The sequence below is a fragment of the Henckelia pumila genome, unplaced genomic scaffold (genome assembly GCF_033568475.1).
Source record: "Henckelia pumila isolate YLH828 unplaced genomic scaffold, ASM3356847v2 CTG_254, whole genome shotgun sequence".
NCBI lineage: Eukaryota > Viridiplantae > Streptophyta > Magnoliopsida > Lamiales > Gesneriaceae > Henckelia > Henckelia pumila.
The window spans coordinates 74,317-95,072 of NW_027331784.1; the positions used below are offsets into that span (position 1 = coordinate 74,317).

Genomic DNA, 20,756 nt, shown 5'->3' on the forward strand with positions numbered 1-20,756 from the left:
CACTAATGAAAACAATATGATGTAAATATTTTTTTTACGATTTTCGGGTCACTTCAGATGTTATTTGTACTAAAGTAATAGCCAAAACAAAAGGGTTCAAAAAATGGTTTTAAAAATATATATTTCTTTTATTACACATCAATATTGATGAATGATGATGACGCTCACCGGTTGTTCTTTGATTTGAATTTAATGCAGAAAGATTATATCAATCAGTAACCTTTTGAATGATTCAAAGGGTGGCTCTTGTTTTTTTTTCCTTTTTGAGAGGTTCTCTCGTCAGGGATGAAGCCTAAATTAAATAAGAAGTGACTAATTTTTTTTTTGAAAACTCTGTATAAATAAAATTCACATAATATCCCTATCAAAAGCAACAAATCAATTTGGACTAAGCTAAAATCAAAATGAGGCAGGGAGATAATTTTTTTTTTAATTAAAAAATGAATATGGATCTAATATTTATTCTAATTTGGGCCAAAGAGCTACCAGGCCTGCCTGCCACCCCCCGTTCCCCTCTGGTTCTCGTTTATTTCTTCCACCGTGTTCTAGCCTCTGGGGCCGATATTTTTTCCGTTCCAAGATTTGATCATGCAGGCCAGAGAAGAAATTAATCTCTGAGAGGGTTTCTCGTGAAATAAATATATTTACATGTATGATGCAGTTATTGTGATGACAGGAAGATTGACGTGCAGGTTCTCGAAATTATTGTTATTATTTTAAATACACCTGCATTTTAGCTTCTTTTTTTTCTCGACTCCTTTATGTCGCTTTCAGCATCGATCTGCTGCGATTTCGTGGATTTTGGTTTGAATTTTCTGCTGAATTGCCGTTGGCACGTTGGATTTTGCGGTTTTTATTGGCGTAACGAGTGATGGGTGTAGCAGACCCCTGTCCAGCAAATGCTGTTGTAAAATGTTGAAGGTGGGAGAAATGCAATCTATATGTGGATTAGTGTCTATTTCTTCATCAAATGTGATCTCTACGCTTTTGGGTTCGGATGCTGTGAGTTGTTCTTGTTCCTGATTTTGGTTGTGCGATTTCAGCGTTCACAACTTTGCTAGTACTTGTCATTTTTGTTCCAGATATAATCATGAATTGATTGGTGTGGTTGTGCTGGGTCCTCTCGAAGTTGAAATTTCTAAGAAATGAATGGATTTTGATGTGCCTCCCCTTTTTCTGTAGTTTTATCACAGTGTTGTTGTGAGAAATGGATTGAGATTTAGCCTATGCTTAGGCATTTTATTTGTTTGTTTGGACTGTTAGCAAGCATGAAGAGGTTTAAAGGCGAGTCTCCCAGTTCAAGGAGGTTCAAACTATCATACCTTTTATGGGGGACAACGGCATTGTATTTAATTCTTATTTTCCTCAAGTTTCCTCAATTTTTGAAGAGCGCCGCAGTTTTTAGCGGTAATGATTTTGATGGGGACTTTGTTGGATTGTCCAAAGTGGATGACAAGGATGTAGAATTTAGTAAATCACAATCGACATCCATGTTCTCTGACGGGCTTCACCTAATGTTACAAAATAATGAAAATCAAGATCCTTGGGTAAGGTCTGGCAAAATAGTCTCACAAGATAAGGAAGATGTTCACCCACGGACAAAGCAAATGCAGCCACTATATGGTCGAATAACTGCTGAAACTTTGAGGCGAATTAATAGTCCCAATAACCTGAATATTTTGGAAAGAATGGCAGATGAGGCTTGGACTTTGGGGTTGAAGGCTTGGGAAGAAGTAGATAAATATGGTGACAAGGAGATTAAAATGGGCACGGTACTTGAAGGGAAACCTGAAACATGTCCTTCATGGGTTTTAATGGATGGAGAAGAATTGGCAAAAAAAGATCTTGTTATGTTCCTACCATGTGGTCTTGCTGCAGGTTCTTCTATCACAGTCATTGGAACTCCGCGCAATGCCCATCAAGAGTATGTCCCTCAGCTTGCAAAGTTGAGGCCTGATGAAGCATTGGTTATGGTTTCGCAGTTCATGGTTGAACTGCAAGGATTGAAGGCCGTGGATGGGGAGGATCCCCCTAAGATTTTGCATCTGAATCCTCGACTTAAAGGTGATTGGAGTCATCGGCCAGTAATGGAACACAATACATGTTATAGAATGCAGTGGGGAACAGCCCAGAGGTGTGATGGCTTAGCATCCAAAGAGGATGAGGATATGTTGAGTAAGTTTATGTTTTTTGTTCTTTGTTTAGTCATTCATTTGATACTATTGGATGTCTTATTTTTCCAAGTTTGAAGAATATTGGAACTTACATCATGATACTGACTTCACTCTCTAATGCATTAATACAATCAAATTGTGAGATTTCTGGCATCAATTCATATCTTTTTGGTAAGGGGCAGCAAAATATAAATTCTGAAATGCTGCTTTCATTTTATGCCTAAAAATATTAGAATCTGTTATGGCTGTGTTGCCGGTTATCGGAGGAGAAGACATCAATTGATGCATGCATGGGCAGTTTTTTTTCCTTTTGTGTGTGTGGAAAATGGTGTATATGAAATGATGTGTTCTACAACTTGTATTGTAGGGTTTTTTTTAATGTGAATCTTTTCTTTGTATCTTGCTGAGTGGGTCCGCCTCCCATACCAATTGCGAGTTGCGAGTCTTTTGTGGTATGCCATTTTTATTGGTTAGTCAGTTGATAACCATCGTAATGCTCCTCATCTACTATGCCCGTTCTGTTCTATTGATTTTGTACTTAATAGTGATGCAGTCATGGTTGATCTTATGAAAAATTGCACTTTTTTCTTGGCAGTTGACGGGTATTTGAAATGTGAAAAATGGATGCGCAATGATATCATAGATACAAAAGAGTCCAAAATATTTTCATGGTTTCAACGGTTCATAGGACGTGCAAAAAAACCGGAAGTAACCTGGCCATTTCCTTTCCAGGAGGGCAGAATGTTTGTTTTGACCATACGTGCTGGAGTTGATGGATACCACATAAATGTTGGGGGTCGTCATGTGACATCATTCCCATATCGAATGGTAAGTTTGTTTGCAATTTTGATTGGATTACATCTGTAAACACTTTTAGTTGATCTCTGCACGTCGGTTTTCTTAGCAACAAGGAAAAAAACAGACATAAATGAGCTAAAACTGAGTTATTAAATGTTTTTCAGAAATCCTCTAATATATTCTTCTTTAGTATGTTTATGACCGCCTAGACTTTATACTGCTAATTGATTCAGAATGTGTAGTATTTGCCTATTCGGTGTGGAAACTGCTCATAAACAAGTTTTGCATATGAAACTTATTACAAATATGAGTTGTTGTAGAGTGCATAATCTCTTGATAGATATCAGCTCATCATTTCTATATATTTTTTTTGGTCAACAACTATCTTCTGATTGAATCATTTTAACATGCAGGGTTTTACCCTGGAAGATGCAACCGGATTGGCAATCAAAGGAGATGTGGATGTTCATTCAGTATATGCCACCTCTCTACCAACCTCTCATCCCAGTTTTTCACCCCAAAGCGTATTAGATTTCTCAGAGAAGTGGAAAGCTCATCCCATACCTGAAAGTCAGTTTCAACTTTTTATTGGGGTTCTTTCTGCCACAAATCACTTTGCAGAGCGCATGGCAATAAGAAAGACATGGATGCAATCTGTGGCAGTCAAGTCCTCTAAAGTAGCTGTTAGGTTCTTTGTTGCCTTGGTGAGCCATCATTTTATTTTAATAGCTCCCTCTTCTCTGACTATTTTTTCTGTTTTTTTTTTCATTTGTACAAGTGTCTCTCTGATCTCCCAAGCTTCTCTGCTCCCTCCCTCCTTCCCTTTCATAATTATTACTGTCCAGTGACTTGCAAAAGCGCACTTACAGAAAGATAGGGGTTTCTGGAACTGTTGCATGTCTTAAAAGGAGTGGTATGCTCAATTGCTAATTACTTACATTTGAACTACTCTTTTAAATATCTCGCTTCTTCAATTGTTTCTATGAATTTCCCAGTGGTTGGGATTTATATTGATATTAACTTTATTTTTTTGGTAGATCTTAATTTTACTTTCTAATATAGGATTTTGGCATGCACTTTAAAATTTTGGCCACGATATGTGGATATAGAGCAAAATGTTAGGATCCTCATTATTTACACTATTTAAAACAATCATGATTACATGTAAAAGTTATATTGAACAAAAGATATGTGTCGCAAGGTTGTTGCTGTTGCAAATAATAATAATATTTTATGTTGCAAATTTTTTAAATTTGGTAAACTTATAATAAAAAAAATGTTGAACATATGTTGTCTAGGAGATCATCTCCTATTGAGACAACAGGAAGATGAAAAAAACTGTACTGGTATATTTTATGATTATTTTTTTGGTGTCAGATTTATGATTGTCAAATGTTATGGGGCCTTGGAGTGGCTTTTTGTCCATGGATTCCCACTTGCTTGATGGTCTCGATTTCACATTGTATGCGTAGACCCGATCATAAATATGTACTCAGTAACTGGAGGTTGGCCCACTAAAGATTATCATATTTTCATATGTAGAATACAAGGAGTGAAGTGAATGCAATTTTGAAGAAAGAGTCAGCTTACTTCGGTGATATAGAGATTTTGCCATTCATGGATCGGTATGAGCTGGTGGTTCTCAAAACTATCGCCATTTGTGAGTATGGGGTATGCTTAGCTGCACTTCTTATACTCCTGAATACAGCGTTCCTTTATTTTGTCTCTTAGTTGATTATGGATACAATTCTATTTTAGGCGTATCCATTTTCTGACATGCATTATTCATATTAGGTTCAGAATATAACAGCAGCGTACATCATGAAATGCGATGATGACACTTTCATCAGGATAGATACTGTTCTCAAAGAAATAGAAGGTGCATCTCCTGCAAGGTCTTTGTATTTGGGAAATTTAAACCTCTTGCATCGACCTCTTAGGACCGGTAAATGGGCTGTGTCATATGAGGTACAAAATTTCCCTCACGTGAAGATGAAATTTTTGTTAATCCATTTAGGTTTGCAATTTTTATATATGCCGGTCTTCTATACACCTATGAGCCCGACCGGAGGAGTTGGTTTTCTTGTATGCAGGAGTGGCCTGAGGAAATATATCCCCCTTATGCCAATGGGCCCGGATATGTTGTATCAAGCGACATTGCCAAGCACATTGTCATCCAGCACCAAAACCACAAACTACGGGTGTGTAATACTTGTTCTTATGTATATTTTCTGATGGACATCACATCTGAGGCACCTCTCCTTGTACGACCTTTTCCCTATTTTTTGCAGCTATTTAAGATGGAGGATGTGAGTATGGGAATGTGGGTCGAGCAGTTCAACACCACGAAGCACGTACATTATTCTCATAACTGGAAATTTTGCCAGTACGGATGCATGGAAGACTATTACACTGCACATTACCAGTCCCCGCGACAGATGATATGTCTTTGGAACAATCTATTGAAGGGCAGGGCACATTGCTGCAATTATTGAACCAGGACATAATGTTCCAGTCCAAAATTCATGTGAATTATATTTTGCCAGCACTGGGGTGCTTTGTAGACGAGTTCAGGTGTGTTGCCATATAATTTTGTCTATAAGAAGGAAAAGGCATTGTGATTTGTTTGATCAAGGCGAGGTCTGTAACACGAGTATATGGTTCTCTAGTCGTCTATATGTTATGAAGTTGTAAAGCGGGTTAGGTTGCCATCGACTTTGCAATGTGCCTCTTTACACATGCTGGTTGGGGTTTTATTAGATCCGTTATTCTTGAAACTTGATCATTATAATCCAATTATAGAGTTGGTTTTTTTATATTTATATTTTAAGCTCGAATTATTTGCGCATTTCCATATTATGAAAAAACCAACAAGAAGGAAATATCATAAAAAAATGGCCACAAAAAATGCAATTAATCACCACTATCCACTTCAACCTGCTAGGGACCGACAAAAGCCTACTTCCGACCAAGAGTTCAGAACCAACCCTCATCAAAAAAACATCAAACAAGGCTACAAAGCTGGCTATCAATCCATGTCAAGCATGTTGGCAGTAAAAACTGGATGTCCTTTGCCTTTATGATTTTGGGATAAAAGTTGACAATTTCTGGGCATATTTTTGGGTTTAATTCCTGTTATGCATGAATGAGAAATTTTATTTATTAAAACGTTTTAGGCAAGGTGGTTCACTGGTTTGAGAATTTTGCTCTTTGAAAGCACAGTTTACCCCTGCAGTCTTTACCCTCTTTCTTCAAATCAATTCTTCTTCAAATTGATTCATATAAGAGGTTCTTCTGTTAGAAGCAAGAGAGAGGCTATTCCATTGTGAGTGGTATCTAGTGCATCTTATCATTCTTCAGTTTTTCTTTTGAATATGTAATGACTGCATAAGTTATGAATCAGAATTCAATACTTGCTGCTGCTTCTTTCTATAAAATTTAACCCAAATTCTTAGTCAGAGTTTTAGTTAATCAAGTGTACTTGCAAGGCATGAGTGTTTGAAATATCTAACTGATAGCAAGTCAAGTTGGGCTAAATCACACCATTGGATGCATAGTAATTTCAAATGTCTTGTTATGTGCTCTTAGGATGTACATCTCTTGAATTTCGTGTTAAACACTGGTACTGGGGAGCTGGCTAACAGGAAAAAAGTGTATCTTGGGACGCAACCGATTACGCTGCGGACTTTCTCGTCAAAAAATGGCACATGTTTTTGCTGCTTCTGGTAGACCGACTGTCATTTACAGCAGTAACAAGAAATTGCTTTACAGTAATGTGAGTCTAAAAGAAATCAGTAATGTGCCATTTCAATTTCTGCTGCTTTCCCTGACAGATAAATATTACCCGATTCTTGTAGTATGGTTTGAGAACCCTTGATTTAAGTTCTGAATTGTGAACTAAAAGAATTTAGCCTGCATTTTTTGGTGGTCCACCAGGGTGATTGTTGGTTTTCTTTTTTTCTTTTTTTTTTGAGGAAATGTTCAGATCCATTGAAACATCAACATATGTTGATTTAGAACCTTTTGAATATGTGTTTATATTTACAGACTAATTACGACATTTAACTTATTTTCGGTTGGTCAGAATTTTTTTGACAGCCATTTTTCATTATATGTGTTGATTAGTGTGGTTGGAGAGGAATGAGAGGCATTTTGCCAATTTGGACAGGACGCGAGAATGAGAGGCATTTTGTAATTAAGTTACTTATGTTATTTATTACTTCCGATTAAGTGGAGAGAGATTTACATGTTATTTGGTAGAGTTAGTATTGCTTGTCCATGACCTTCTCTTCACCATACGGAGTAAGCAGTGGTATAGTGAGAAAAGGAGTTTAACCTAGCCTTGATAAGGAAGAGTTGACACCGATGGTTCCCGCTACTTACTAGGGGATCACGATGGACTTCTACACTACTTGTCATAACCCATGAAAAGGAAAAGTGAGTTTTTATCTGTACTATTATTTAGGTGAGTGATGGTTTTTTGGCAAATATATTGACATGTCTTAATGGTTTTTCCATTTCTATTCTTCCAGAATCCAGAGTAACATGACTTAAAATTGAGCTGCTGAGTGAGTCATCTGTTGGCGTCATCAATTTCCTATCTTGATAATGCAGTTTTTTTGTTGGCTCAAGTTATGGTGATTCGCAGGTATGCATACAATTTCTCCTTTCTGTCTTCTCAATTTTTTTATCTCCATATATGTTAGATTTTAGTTTCAAGTATATTATGTATTATATCGTACTCCTTCCGTCCCAGTTATATAGAACTTTTTTTAAAAAAATTTCACACAAATCAATAAAAATCATTGGAAAAACAAATTACGTACAAACTTTATATTTTATCACTATTTAATTCACTTAAAATTTGATTGCACTTTTTTTAAGACGTAGTTAATGAGGTATATTAGTAAAAGAGTAGGAAAAATATTTCTAAATATAGTACAAGCCTATATATTTTGGACAAACAAAAAAGGAAACGTGGCCTGTTTAATTAAGACGGAGGTAGTAGTTGTGATAGCATATGACCTGCAAAACTGCACTATCTCCTTGGTTTTTAGAACTCGAACACAGTATTTTCATATCTGATTGATTACTGTTGCAGTGATATTCCCTTACAAAGTTCATTATGTTTCTCTTGATGTGGGACAGTGTTCTCTTATGTTTATGTGTTAGTGAAGTGATTCCTTCTATCCACAACATTAGGGGTGGGCAATCGGATCGGGTAGTTCGGGTCCCGACCCGACCCGAACCCGATCGGATACGAAAATCGGGTTGTTCGGTTTTTTAATCGGGTTCGGGTAGTAACCGAACCCGACTATTATTAAGTCGGTTCGGTTTCGGGTAGCAAACTGCTACCCGAATTACCCGATCGGGTACCCGACTATCCGATTTTTATTACTTTATTTAAAAATATAAAAATTAAATGAGCTATTGGTTTGGACTTTTATTATGAGGCCCATTATTTTAGTACAAAATATGCATGATTTGGTGAATGAGGGAAGGGACTGTGTCCTTATTCTTTCATGAGAGAAAGTTTGTATTTATTTTGATTATTTTTATTTTTTAAAAATTCATTTTTTTGTTTTTTTAAAAAAAATAGGTTACCCGAACCCGACCCGAACCCGAACCCGACTTAATCGGTTACCCGAAGAGTCGGGTACCCGATGTTATCAGTTCAGTTTCGGGTAGTATAAAATACTACCCGACTAATCGGGTACCCGACCCGAACTACCCGAAACCCGAACTACCCGACCCGTGCCCACCCCTACACAACATGGTTTGGTGGATTCGGAGCAAGTATATCTTCTCCAATCTTTATTTTTTTCTCATTTTTGTGGGGTTTTTTTTTTTCTAGTTTTAGACATTAGATGGTTTATGCTCTACGCCCTTTGATTTTTAATATTTTTACAATTTGCTGCTTGATGTGAGAATTTATTTCCCTTCTTCAGATGATCTATGATCTGCCTTACAGTTTCATAGAATGAAGGTGTTTCTTTTCATTGTCATTATTGATTGTTTGATTTTTATTTTTTTTTAATAGGAAACGAGATTATATATATATGTATATATAAAATTTAGTATTACATTTACAAAAGCTGATAAGATATCAGCACATGGAGCCCGTTGTCAAGACAATATCAACAAGCGGATAAGATGTATTTTGAATAATGGTAGATATTATCATGCTACAGTGTTGTGTTTTGGTTGTGTGATATGAACTTTATTGCATGACATGGAGGTTGTTTTGTGTTGTTAGTTTGATTAATATAGCAAGCAAATAGAAAGTCTTACTTTTGGAAATACTTGCTGAAAGAACTCCAGTCTCATGGGATGTTTGTTAGTGCATCTTCAGAAAGTCATTTTGTATTTCATGCATGACTAGGTTCTAGGTATGAAGATAATCAGGATTGAAAATCGTGGTGCCAAATTTCTAGTTTCAATAAATGTTTTTCCCCGTTTTAACATTTATCAATTCTCTTGATTTCTTTTATAGGTTTGTTATCTATGATAATTGGTTATCTCCATGAAAATTTCCTTGTTTCCATGTCTTGATTTATAATCCAGCTCGTAAAGCTAAATCTTCAACCGGATGCAAAAGTTTCTTATGTTGAAGTTCTCGAAAGGTATGTCAATTTGGGGCCAATTGTCGAATTTGCATCGTTGACTTCGAGAGGCAAGGGCAAGGTCAGGTTGTAACTTGCTCAGGAGCTTACAATGACGATTCTTTTCGGATCATATGTAATCGAATTGGAATAAATGAGCAGATATATACCAGTGCATTTTGTTTTATCGAGAATTTATTTGCCACTTTAACTTTCTCATCACATGCTGTATTTGCCTATTTTGTGTGGAGTACTCATGAAACAAGCTTTGTATATTAAACTGATTACAAATATGAGTTGTTGTAGGGTGCATAATCTCTTTACAATATCAGCTCATCTTCTCTATGCATTTCTTTTGTCAACAAACAAAGTACTATCTTCCGATCGAACCATTTCAGCATGCAAGGTTTTACCTTGGATTTGGAAGATGCAACTGGATAAGCAATCAAAAGAGATGTGAATGTTCATTGCATGTATGCCACCTCTTTCCCAACCTCTCATCCCAGTATTTTACCCCAAATGTATTAGATTTCTCAGAGAAGTGGGAAGCTCATCCCAGTTTTTTACCCCAAAGTTATTTGATTTCTCAGAGAAGTGGGAAGCTCGTCCCATTCCCGAAAAGTCGGTTTCAACTTTTTATTGCGGTCCTTTCTGCCACAAATCACTTTGCAGAGCGCATGACAATAAGAAAGACATGCATGCAATCCGCGGCAGTCAAGTCCTCAAAGTAGCTGTTAGGTTCTTTATTGCCTTGGCGAGCCATCATTTTATTTTAATAGCTCTCTCTCATCTGACTATTTATTCATACCACATCTATTGACAAACTTCAATACACAATGATCGAGGGTTAATTGTACATGGAGAAATTAGCTTAAAGTTTCTTGACAAGTTGGGACTTGGCAAAAGTGGTCAACAATGTCACTGGATGCTTGTATGCAATGCAACACGTGCTGGTTGATGAGTTGAGAATCCCCCTAACCAGTATCAATTGGCTAGCAAAGGGCTAGTTCGAAATCATCATGGTATATGGCTGAAGATGTACCCTACCCTTTGTGGAATCATTGCAAAATAGTACGGCACTTGAATTGCAAAGAAAGTTATGGGCTTTGATCCTTGATTGGTTTATAAACTTAATTTTATTTTAGAATCATAAAACTGGTGTTGTACGTAGAAAGATATAAATTCTGTGTTTTACAATGGGATTCCGAGGCTGCAGAGGTTGTTACAAGGTGTGAGAGCTAGACTTTTTAAACACTGGATGGTTAATCTTATGAAATATTGTTTGTTGCTTGCTTGCATTTATACACATTGCTTGAATTTGACAATAGTTACATACTTGAACCACATGCTGGTTCTGCACTGAGGTTTCCTGTAATGCATTGACCTGAAGTCATTTTATAGACAATCCACATGTGGCCACATGATTGATATTTTCTTTTAGGATATTCAGTGTCATTACTTTGAATTTGGTGTAATCATCAATTCATCATCCATTTTTACTAAAAGGAATTTGCTGCTTTGTTGGTGGGGCATCCATTATTTAACAGAGCAATGGGGGATGTTTCAGATCGAATAGGTCGTCCTACTGACAATTGGCAGGTAGCTTAGTAATTCTCTGGAATTTTCCCGTTGTGATAGCGATCTTGTTTTTTTTTAAAAAAATAAATAAATAAATTTGACTGTTTACGACTTTGTGGATGTGGATTTTCTTTCCTGGTAGTTTGGTGTAATAGATCCAGATTGCAGATTGATTGGACTACATCTATACGACGGCTTATTCAAGGTAATCTTAGCAATTTTTACTTTTTCAGATTTATTCCAATCGAAGTTTCAATTTTTTCTTCCACATGCTCTCATTAGATTACCTTGGATTCTTTTTTTAAAAATTTAAGGTTATTCCATTTGATAACAAAGGCCAGCTCAAAGAAGCGTTCAATATCAGGTAAATTTTCTGCTTTTTTTTCCTATTGCAGACAGTAGCAAGTCACTTTCCCAAAAGTAAAGCTGGTGTCTGTTATTCCTAAAAGGATATATGATGTGGCTGTTGTGTATAACTGTATATCTGTCATTTCTCTTATCAGCTATCCTTGAATTCTTGCCTATGTATTGTTGACGCCCAGTTGCTAATTCCAAACATTGCACTTTGTTTTTTAGAAAAGAGGGTAGATGAAACCTGTGTGATCTATTTCGAAGTTTTTTTGTTTTGTCAGTTTCCTGTTTCTAGGTCGAGGTTCTTATATCTACATCTTATTTTCTCTTTCTGAAAATTACGTTCGAGCTAGTTGAACTATATTCCTATTGGATTTCCTTATCATATATTTCAAATTTCAAAACAAAACTATAGCATTTCAGAATTATTAGATCGACTTTGTTTTACCAGAGAATGATTCATCGTGAGAAGTGATTTTTTTCGTATAGCAAACTCTATTAGCAATCTCTACTTCCGCTAAGTTCTGATGCTGCAGATCTTCATTACCAAGGGAAGCTATAATTTTTCTGCACTGTTGTAAGCATTGAATAACGATGTCGAACTGATTATTCTGAAATGCTATGGTGTCGTTTTTCTCCTGTTTTTCCTCTGCAGCAAGCTTGCTAACTATATCCTTGCTGTTTCTTCAGGCTCGAGGAACTTCAGGTTTTGGATATCAAATTTTTGTATGGATGCGCCAAGCCAACCATTGTTGTACTTTACCAGGTTTTGATTTACAATTTATAAATAGAAACTTGAGTTTTGTATCCGATCTTTATCTTCTTGTCATAAGTTGATGAAGCTATTTGCTTAACTCATTTAAGTTGCCTGGGGCCAACCATTTTTTTTTTGTTTCTGGAGGATTGTATCTTAAGTTCTCTGTCATTGCTTCATAATGATGTAATTTTTCCTTTCACGATATACTAATGAGGTATTGTTGATTTTGTTTCAATTTGAAGCATATTCTTGAATTTTTTCAGAATGATTTGATTACCACGTATCACCACCTTGATTTACAGGATAACAAGGATGCCCGTCACGTGAAAACATATGAGGTGACTTTGAAGGACAAAGATTTTGTTGAGGGGCCAAGGTCTCAGAATAATCTTGATAACGGTGCAGATTTGTTAATTCCAGTGCCACCTCCTTTCTGTGGTGTTCTAATTATCGGTGAAGAAACAATCGTGTATTGCAGTGCCTCAGCTTTCAAAGCAATCCCAATTACACCTGTAGGCTACATAAATATTTTGCTAAACCATTTTAATCATTATCTTTGATTCATGTTTATGCGGTCTCTTTGAAGTCTATTACAAGATCTTATGGGAGAGTTGACACCAACGGTTCACGCTACTTACTAGGGGATCACAATGGACTTCTGCACCTACTTGTCATAACCCATGAAAAGGAAAAGTGAGTTGGTTTTCTGTTCCATTATTTCAATTTAAGTGATGTTTTTTTGGCAAATATATCGACACGACTAAATGGTTTTTCCATTTCTAATCTTCCAGAGTAACAGGACTCAAAATTGATCTCCTGGGCGAGACATCTGTTGCATCATCAATTTCCTATCTTGATAATGCAGTTGTTTTTGTTGGCTCAAGTTATGGCGACTCACAGGTATGCATACAATTTCTCCTTTCAATCATCTCCATCTTTTATCCCCATATGAGTTTGATTTTACTTTCAAGTATCTTATGTATAATATTGTACTCCCTCCGTCCGGATTATATCTGTCTGTTTTTGCACACAAATTAAGAAAAATAAGTGGAAAAACAAATTATATATAAGCTTTTTATTTTATTTCTGTTTAATTCATTTTGAAAAGGGTTGCTACATTTTTCAAGATGTAGCTAATAGGTGTATATAAGTATATTAGTAAAAGATTAGAAAAATATTGTTAAATATAGTACAAGCTTTATATATTTGGTACAAACAAAAAAGGAAACACGACCTATTTAATAGTTGTGATAGCATATGACCTGTATAACTGCACTATCTCGTCGGTTTGATATTTCCTTATCAAGTTCATCATGTTTCTCTTGACGTAGGAGGGTGTTGTCTTGTGCTTTATGTATTAGTGAAGTGATTCCATCTATCCAGAACATTGCTTTGGTAGATTTGTAGCAAGTATATCTTCCCCAATCTTTATTTTTTCTCATTTTTTTTGTGGGGGTTTTTTCTAGTTTTTTTATACATTAGATTAGATGGTTTATGCTCTCCACCTTCTTGTTTTTAATATTTTTACAAGCTGTTGCTTGATATGAGAATTTATTACCCTTCTTCTGTTGTAGATGCCTTGCAGTTTCATAGAATGATGGTGTTTCTTTCCATTGTCGTTATCGATTATGATGAATTGAGAGAGAGGATTTAATTTGATTGTTTGATGTATTTTGAATAATGGTAGATATTATCATGCTATAGTGTTGTGTTTTTGGTTGTATGATAGAACTTCATTGTATGTCGTGGAGATTGTTTTGTGCTTTTAGTTTGATTAATAAAACAAGCAAATAGAAAGTTTTACTCTAGAAATACTTGCTGAAAGAAACTCCAGTTTCATGGGATGTTTCTTAGCGCATCTTCAGAAAGCCATTTTATATTTCATGCATGACTAGGTTCTAGGTACGAAGATAATCAAGATTGAAAAATCGTGGTGCCTAACTTCTGGTTTCAATTAATGTTTTTTCCTGTTTTTTTTTTTTTTTTTTTTGATAAGAAACGTAAGATATTATATAAATAATATAAGATTGATTACAAAGGTGAACCAGTGGTCCACAGCTAGTACTAATCTATTACGAGAAAACAAACTACTTCAATACTAAACTCCAATCTTTATACAAATCTGAAATCACAAACGATCGGAATTCTGATAAATTATGTAACCAAGCTGCTACTGTTAACTTAATCCTGTCCCAAACTTCTCCAACCGAAACTTCTTTATCCTCGAAGATCCTGCTATTCCTTTCCAACCAAACTGACCAACAAACGCAATGAGTTATAGCTGCCCACAGACCATTTGTTGGCCTTTCACCATATATAAATTAATTATGAACTGTGCAGGCTACTTCAATCTCAGTCAGATTGGTCATTTCTACCTCTAGAGAACTCCGACATGAATGGTTTGCTCCAGCAGGGCACTCAATCAATGTTGCCACGGCCAATGCCACTCAGGTAAGCTCGAATGCTTCAGTTTTAGTATCAATTTGCAGCGAATGTCTCTAAAAATTTGTAAAGAACGCGTGTCAAAATTAATTCTCACAGATTATGTGTAGTAATTACGGTTAGCTGGATTACTTACTAACTGGAGAAGTTTTTTGAAACATGCACCTGGGTTTTCTCTATGATTCTGCTCTTGATTGATGCAGTCTTCTGAAGCACCACTTGTGATATTGGCTGGTTTGGTTTGGTTTGGTTTGCTTGAGTTCTTTCAGCTTACTTGACATTTGCCTTTCACAGGTTTTACTGGCTCTTGGTGGTGGCCATTTGATCTACTTGGAAATTGGTGACCGAGTGTTGACTGGATATAAATCCAATTGGTGACAATCCAAATTATAGTCACTTAGCAGTAGTGGGTATGTGGACAGATATAAGTGTCCGGATATTTTCACTTCCTGATTTAAACCTGGTTACGAAAGAACCTTTGGGAGGGGAGATAATTCCTCGTTCTGTACTGTTATGTACTTTTGAAGGGGTGAGTTTGGTTCTTACTTTTGTTGATTTTGTTTTTATGTGGCATGGTCTTTTTCGTGAATGAATTCTTTTGGAATTTAAGGCTTTTAGTAGGATATTGATACTCAGTTGGTACTCCAGGATCATGAACTGGGTGTCCTTTGCGATTTTGGGATAAAAGTTGACCATTTCTGTGCATATTTTAGGGTTTAATTCCTGTGATGCATGAATGAGATTTTTTTTATATATAAAAATGTTTTAGGCCCAGGTGGTTTGAGAATTTTGGTCTTTGAAAGCACAGTTTACCCCTGCAGATAATCTTTCCTCTCTTTCTTCAAATCAACTCTTCTTCAAATTGATTCGTATATGAGGTTCTTTTGTTAGATGCAAGAGAGATGCTATGCCATTGTGAGGGTTATCTAAAACATCTTATCATTCTTCAGTTTTTCTTTTGAATATGTAATGATTGTAGAAGTTATGAATCAGAATTCAATACTCGCTACTGCTGCTTTCTGTGAAAGTTAACCCAAGTTCTTAGTCAAAGTTTTATTTAATTAGGCTCAGAGTTAAATCCGTGCTTGCAAGGAATGAGTGTTTTTGAGATATTAAACTAATAGCAAGTCAAGTTGGCTTAAAGTCACACTGTTGGATGCATTGTAATTTCAGATGTCTTACTTGTTATGTGCTCTTGGGGATGGACATCTCTTGAATTTTGTGTTAAACACTAGCACCGGGGAGCTGGCTGACAGGAAAAAAGTGTCTCTTGGGACGCAACCGATTACGCTGCGGACTTTCTCGTCAAAGAATGCCACACATGTTTTTGCTGCTTCTGATAGACCGACTGTAATTCACAGCAGTAACAAGAAATTGCTTTACAGTAATGAAAATCTAAAAGAAGTCAGTCTAATGTGCCCCTTCAATTCTGCTTCTTTCCCCGACAGGTAAATATTATCCGATTTTTGTATTATGGTTTGATAAGCCTTGATTTAAGTTCTGAATTATAAATTAGAATCAGCTAGCCTGCATTTTTGGTGGGGGCTTACTTGTAAAATATTTACTACTTCCGATCGAGTGGGGAGATAGATTTTACATTTGATTTTGTAGAGTTAGTATTGCTAGTCCACAGCCTTTTCTTCGCCGTATGGAATGAGTGGTGGTACAGTGAGAGAGAGTCTATCCTAGCATCGATACCTAAGCTAAAGTCCCATGCTTCCCCGTATTCACTAAATAAATGAATTGTGAATTTGTCAAGTGAGTGGTATGTGCCTTCCTTCAACTTCATGACTGAGGATATGTATAATTTTCTTGACAAGTGATAACTCGTCCCACTCATGAGATCATGAGTTTTCTCCATCGTGGATTGATTTGAGGATGGAGAGTATGGGATTATTTTTTTGTAGATGTGTGCACAAGCAGTTGACCTCTACTAAGTGAATTTAACAATGAGAAGAAATCTTGTGTTTACAGCCTTGCAATTGCTAAAGAGTGAACTCACCATTGGCACCATTGATGACATTCAAAAGCTTCACATACGCTCTATTCCACTTAGGGAGCATGCACGACGAATATGCCATCAGGAACAGACTCGTACCTTTGCAATATGCAGTTTAAAGCATAACCAGTCAAGTGCAGAAGACTTTGAAGTTCACTTCATCCGTTTGTTGGATGATCAGACTTTTGATTTCATTTCAACTTATCAACTCGATCAGTTTGAATGTGGTTGCTCCATTCTTAGCTGCTCCTTCTCTGATGACAGTAACGTATATTACTGTGTCGGGACTGCATATGTCATGCCAGAAGAGAATGAGCCTACAAAAGTAAGATGCAAATATTATATGTATGCGTGTCTGCTGAATATCAGTTTTTTGGTTCTGCACTTGTCCCTTTTATTTAATCATTTATATAGGATTCTGGTGGCCTGGGTTTTACTGGAAAGTGCATGATGGTGAAATGGTTCTATTATGTTCACTAGATTTCATCAACACCATCCAATTAATTGTGGCTCATGAGTTTTTACTTCTCTACAGTAAACTAATTGCACCTTCCATGTATATATATTTTTTAACTGTACACTATCGCATTTGTAGACATAATCAAAGCAGTGTTTCTCCAACGTTTTTGAAAACTCAACTCAGGCGAGTCACAAAACCATTCTCAACTTTCTCTTTTTTTGTTTAAATGACTGCAAGGCCGCATCCTTGTTTTTGCTGTAGAAGATGGAAAACTTCAGCTAATTGCTGAAATAGAAACTAAAGGGGCTGTTTACTCTCTTAATGCCTTCAATGGGAAGCTTCTAGCTGCCATTAATCAGAAGATTCAGTTGTACAAGTGGATGCTTCGTGATGATGGTTCTCGTGAGTTGCAATCTGAATGTGGACATCATGGACACATACTTGCTCTGTATGTACAAACAAGAGGAGATTTTATTGTTGTAGGTGACCTGATGAAATCAATCTCTCTGCTGATTTACAAGGTAAATATTTGCAATCTCAAGGACTGTATCGTCTTTCAGGATTTATATTTTCCATCTTGCAGCATCTAGATTCTATTCAACCTCTTGTCTTTATGGCATCTTTTTCCAACTACATGATTCCCATTAGAGCCCTCTAGAAATATACATTTTTTTTTAGAATTTCTACAGAAATAATGTTTGTAATCTCCTAATTGTTTATGATGTTAATATCTGTGTCACTTTCTTCAACTCATTTATTTGTGTTTTCTTCTGCTTAGCTATCAACCTCTATAAACACATTTTGTTTAAAATCCCTGTCAATTTTATTCTGATTTGTCTAAAATTCTCCGATTTCTGTTTTCAGCACGAGGAAGGCGCTATTGAGGAGCGAGCCCGTGACTACAACGCAAACTGGATGTCAGCAGTCGAGATTCTAGATGATGAAATATACCTCGGCGCTGAAAATAATTTTAACCTCTTCACTGTCCGCAAAAACAGTGAAGGAGCCACCGATGAGGAGCGGGGACGCCTTGAGGTTGTTGGTGAATACCACCTAGGTGAATTTGTTAATCGGTTTCGTCATGGTTCTCTCGTCATGCGATTGCCAGATTCCGACATTGGCCAGATCCCGACTGTCATTTTTGGAACCGTCAATGGAGTCATTGGGGTCATCGCTTCCCTCCCTCATGATCAATATGTCTTCCTGGAGAAGTTGTTAGATGCACCTGAGGAAAGTGATCAAAGGGGTGGGAAGATTTAGTCATGAGCAGTGGAGGTCATTCTACAATGAGAAGAAGACCGTCGATTCTAAAAACTTTTTGGACGGAGGATCTGATTGAGTCGTTCCTTGATCTTGGTCGGAACCGGATGGAGGAGATTTCAAGAGCAATGAGTATTCCGGTGGAGGAACTAATGAAGAGAGTTGAAGAATTGACTAGGTTACACTAACTTCATTCTTCAACTTTAATGCTGAGTTCTGCATGGTTAAAGTGTGCCCATAAATTATTTTCCTTCCGGTTTCTCAGAGTCCCGAAACCTGCACGACTTAGCCTGTTTTTCAGCCTCCATGTATGATTATGTCAGTGGCAAAGACGCGTTATTTATTGTGTAAGTAACCACCATCTGTTTCTGCAACAACTTTTCGAATCTTTCTAAAAATATTATTCGAAATATGATGGACAATATGAGCCCTTTCCTGCCATTCGTCATTTGTTGGTGTGAAGTTTGTGTAAAAAATTTATGAACAATATGATTGGAACTTTGTATGATCAAAGGCTCATGAGGGCCCTGTCTACTTTTCAAATGGAGAGTCCTACGGCAATGAATTCAAAGCAAGCAGCTTGTACAGAATGTGTAATTAAAGCATTGTATTGTGGTGATGCTGGTAGATTCTAACTCTTAAAAATCAAGCTATATAAACCTTGTTCCTGATATTAGTGTTAATAAACTAGAACTGATTTTAGGTAATTAAAGGTAATGCAAATACAATTTCACAAATGAAAACAATATGAAGTAAATATTTTTTTTTACGATTTTCGGGTCACTTCAGATGTTATTTGTACTAAAGTAACAGCCAAAACAAAAGGTTTTAAAAAATGGTTTTAAAAAACATATTTTTCTTTTATTACACATCAATATTGATGAATGATGATGACGTTCACCGGTTGTTCTTTGATTTGAATTTAATGCAGAGAGACGATATCAATCAGAAAAACGGTATCAATCAGTAATTTTTTTTTTTTTAAGACGGTATCAATCAGTAATTTTTTTTTTTTTTAAGTACAACAGGGCCTCAGTCTTAACCAAGATTCTAAAAAACGCGAAACACGTTGAAACTTGGAGATCAAGTTTCAAGTTTTTCAAGTTTAAACGAGATTACTACGAGTTTAAACGCAAAAAAAAGTTTTCAATTTTTATTAAAATTTTAATTATATTAATTCAAATAATAAATAAAATAATAAAATTACCATAAATTTAAGATTAAACGAATAAATTTCAAGTTTTAAATAACATAAAAGTATTAAAATTATATTAATTAATATTTTCCTACATATCTAAAAACTAATATAATAAAAATAAGTTCATTATCAATTAATAATAGATTCTAAAAAGTAAAAGTCATGCTTCAAGCTTTTTAACTTTAAGCGGTATTAATACGGGGTTAAACATAAAAAAACGTTTTTAATTTAAACTAAAATTTTAAATATCTCACACAAATTAACGGAGTAAATAATGCATAAATATAATAAATGTAAGTGTAATGCATTGATTTTTTGCCAAAATCTAATTCAATTTATTATATCCTTCATTTATATAAATTGTCATCAAATACAAACTCAATTTAACTGGATTACTTTAAAATATTAGCATTAATATTACTCAATATGTACTGCATACTCATCATTGCTACACTTAACTATCCAATATTGTACATTTTTTACATTGCTAGCATTACTTACTAATAAATTTGATAATTTCTGTTCTTTATTCGTCTTATTAATCAATTTTGGTATTTTAAAAAATCGCACTTAAGAGTATTTAATGACACTTAATATGGTCAACATGTGTTTGATCGTTTTTTAAGGTTTTTAGCCGAAGCGAGACGTTTTGGGAAATTTTCAATTTTAAACGAGGTTTAATCAAGTTTTTTAGAACACTGGTCTTAACCACTAAGTCAAGACCTCATTTACAATCAGTAACCTTTTGAATGATTCAAATATTAGCAGTTGTCAGGGATGAAGCCTACATTAAATAATGAGTGACTAAATTTTTTTTTGAAAACTGTGTAAAAATAAAATTCACATAATAAAAATATATCAAAAACAACAAATCAATTTGGACTAAGCTAAAATCAAATTGGGGCAGGGAGATAAAAAAAATTTTAATTAAAAAATGAATATGGATCTAATATTTATTCTAATTTGGGCCAAAGTAGGTAGCCCAGGCCTGCCTGCCTGCCACCCCCTATCCGCCTCTGGTTCTCGTTTATTTCTTGTTCCACCGTGTTCTAGCCTCTGGGGATATTTTTCCGTTCCAAGATTTTATCATGCAGGCCAGAGAAGAATTTAATTTCTAAGAGGGGTTCTCGTGAAATA

General features: G+C 35.7%; 1 protein-coding gene and 1 pseudogene across 3 annotated transcripts; both read left to right on the top strand.

The window, feature by feature from the left end:
• Positions 1-380: 380 nt before the first annotated feature.
• On the top strand, positions 381-5,794 carry LOC140870787 (hydroxyproline O-galactosyltransferase GALT2). 3 transcript variants are annotated; one of them, XM_073273189.1, is made up of 8 exons: positions 383-692; positions 775-2,175; positions 2,770-3,002; positions 3,386-3,676; positions 4,515-4,643; positions 4,767-4,940; positions 5,066-5,173; positions 5,264-5,794. In XM_073273189.1, the coding sequence occupies exons 2-8, from the start codon at positions 1,227-1,229 to the stop codon at positions 5,465-5,467; spliced, it is 2,088 nt and encodes a 695-aa protein (XP_073129290.1). In that variant the 5' UTR covers positions 383-692; positions 775-1,226; the 3' UTR covers positions 5,468-5,794. The 3 variants fall into 3 exon arrangements, with proteins under 3 accessions (XP_073129291.1, XP_073129290.1, XP_073129289.1); XM_073273190.1 differs by having other exon boundaries at positions 381-2,175; positions 4,773-4,940; XM_073273188.1 differs by having other exon boundaries at positions 383-2,175.
• On the top strand, positions 5,408-18,991 carry LOC140870790 (DNA damage-binding protein 1-like; annotated as a pseudogene).
• The last annotated feature ends 1,765 nt before the right edge of the window (positions 18,992-20,756 follow it).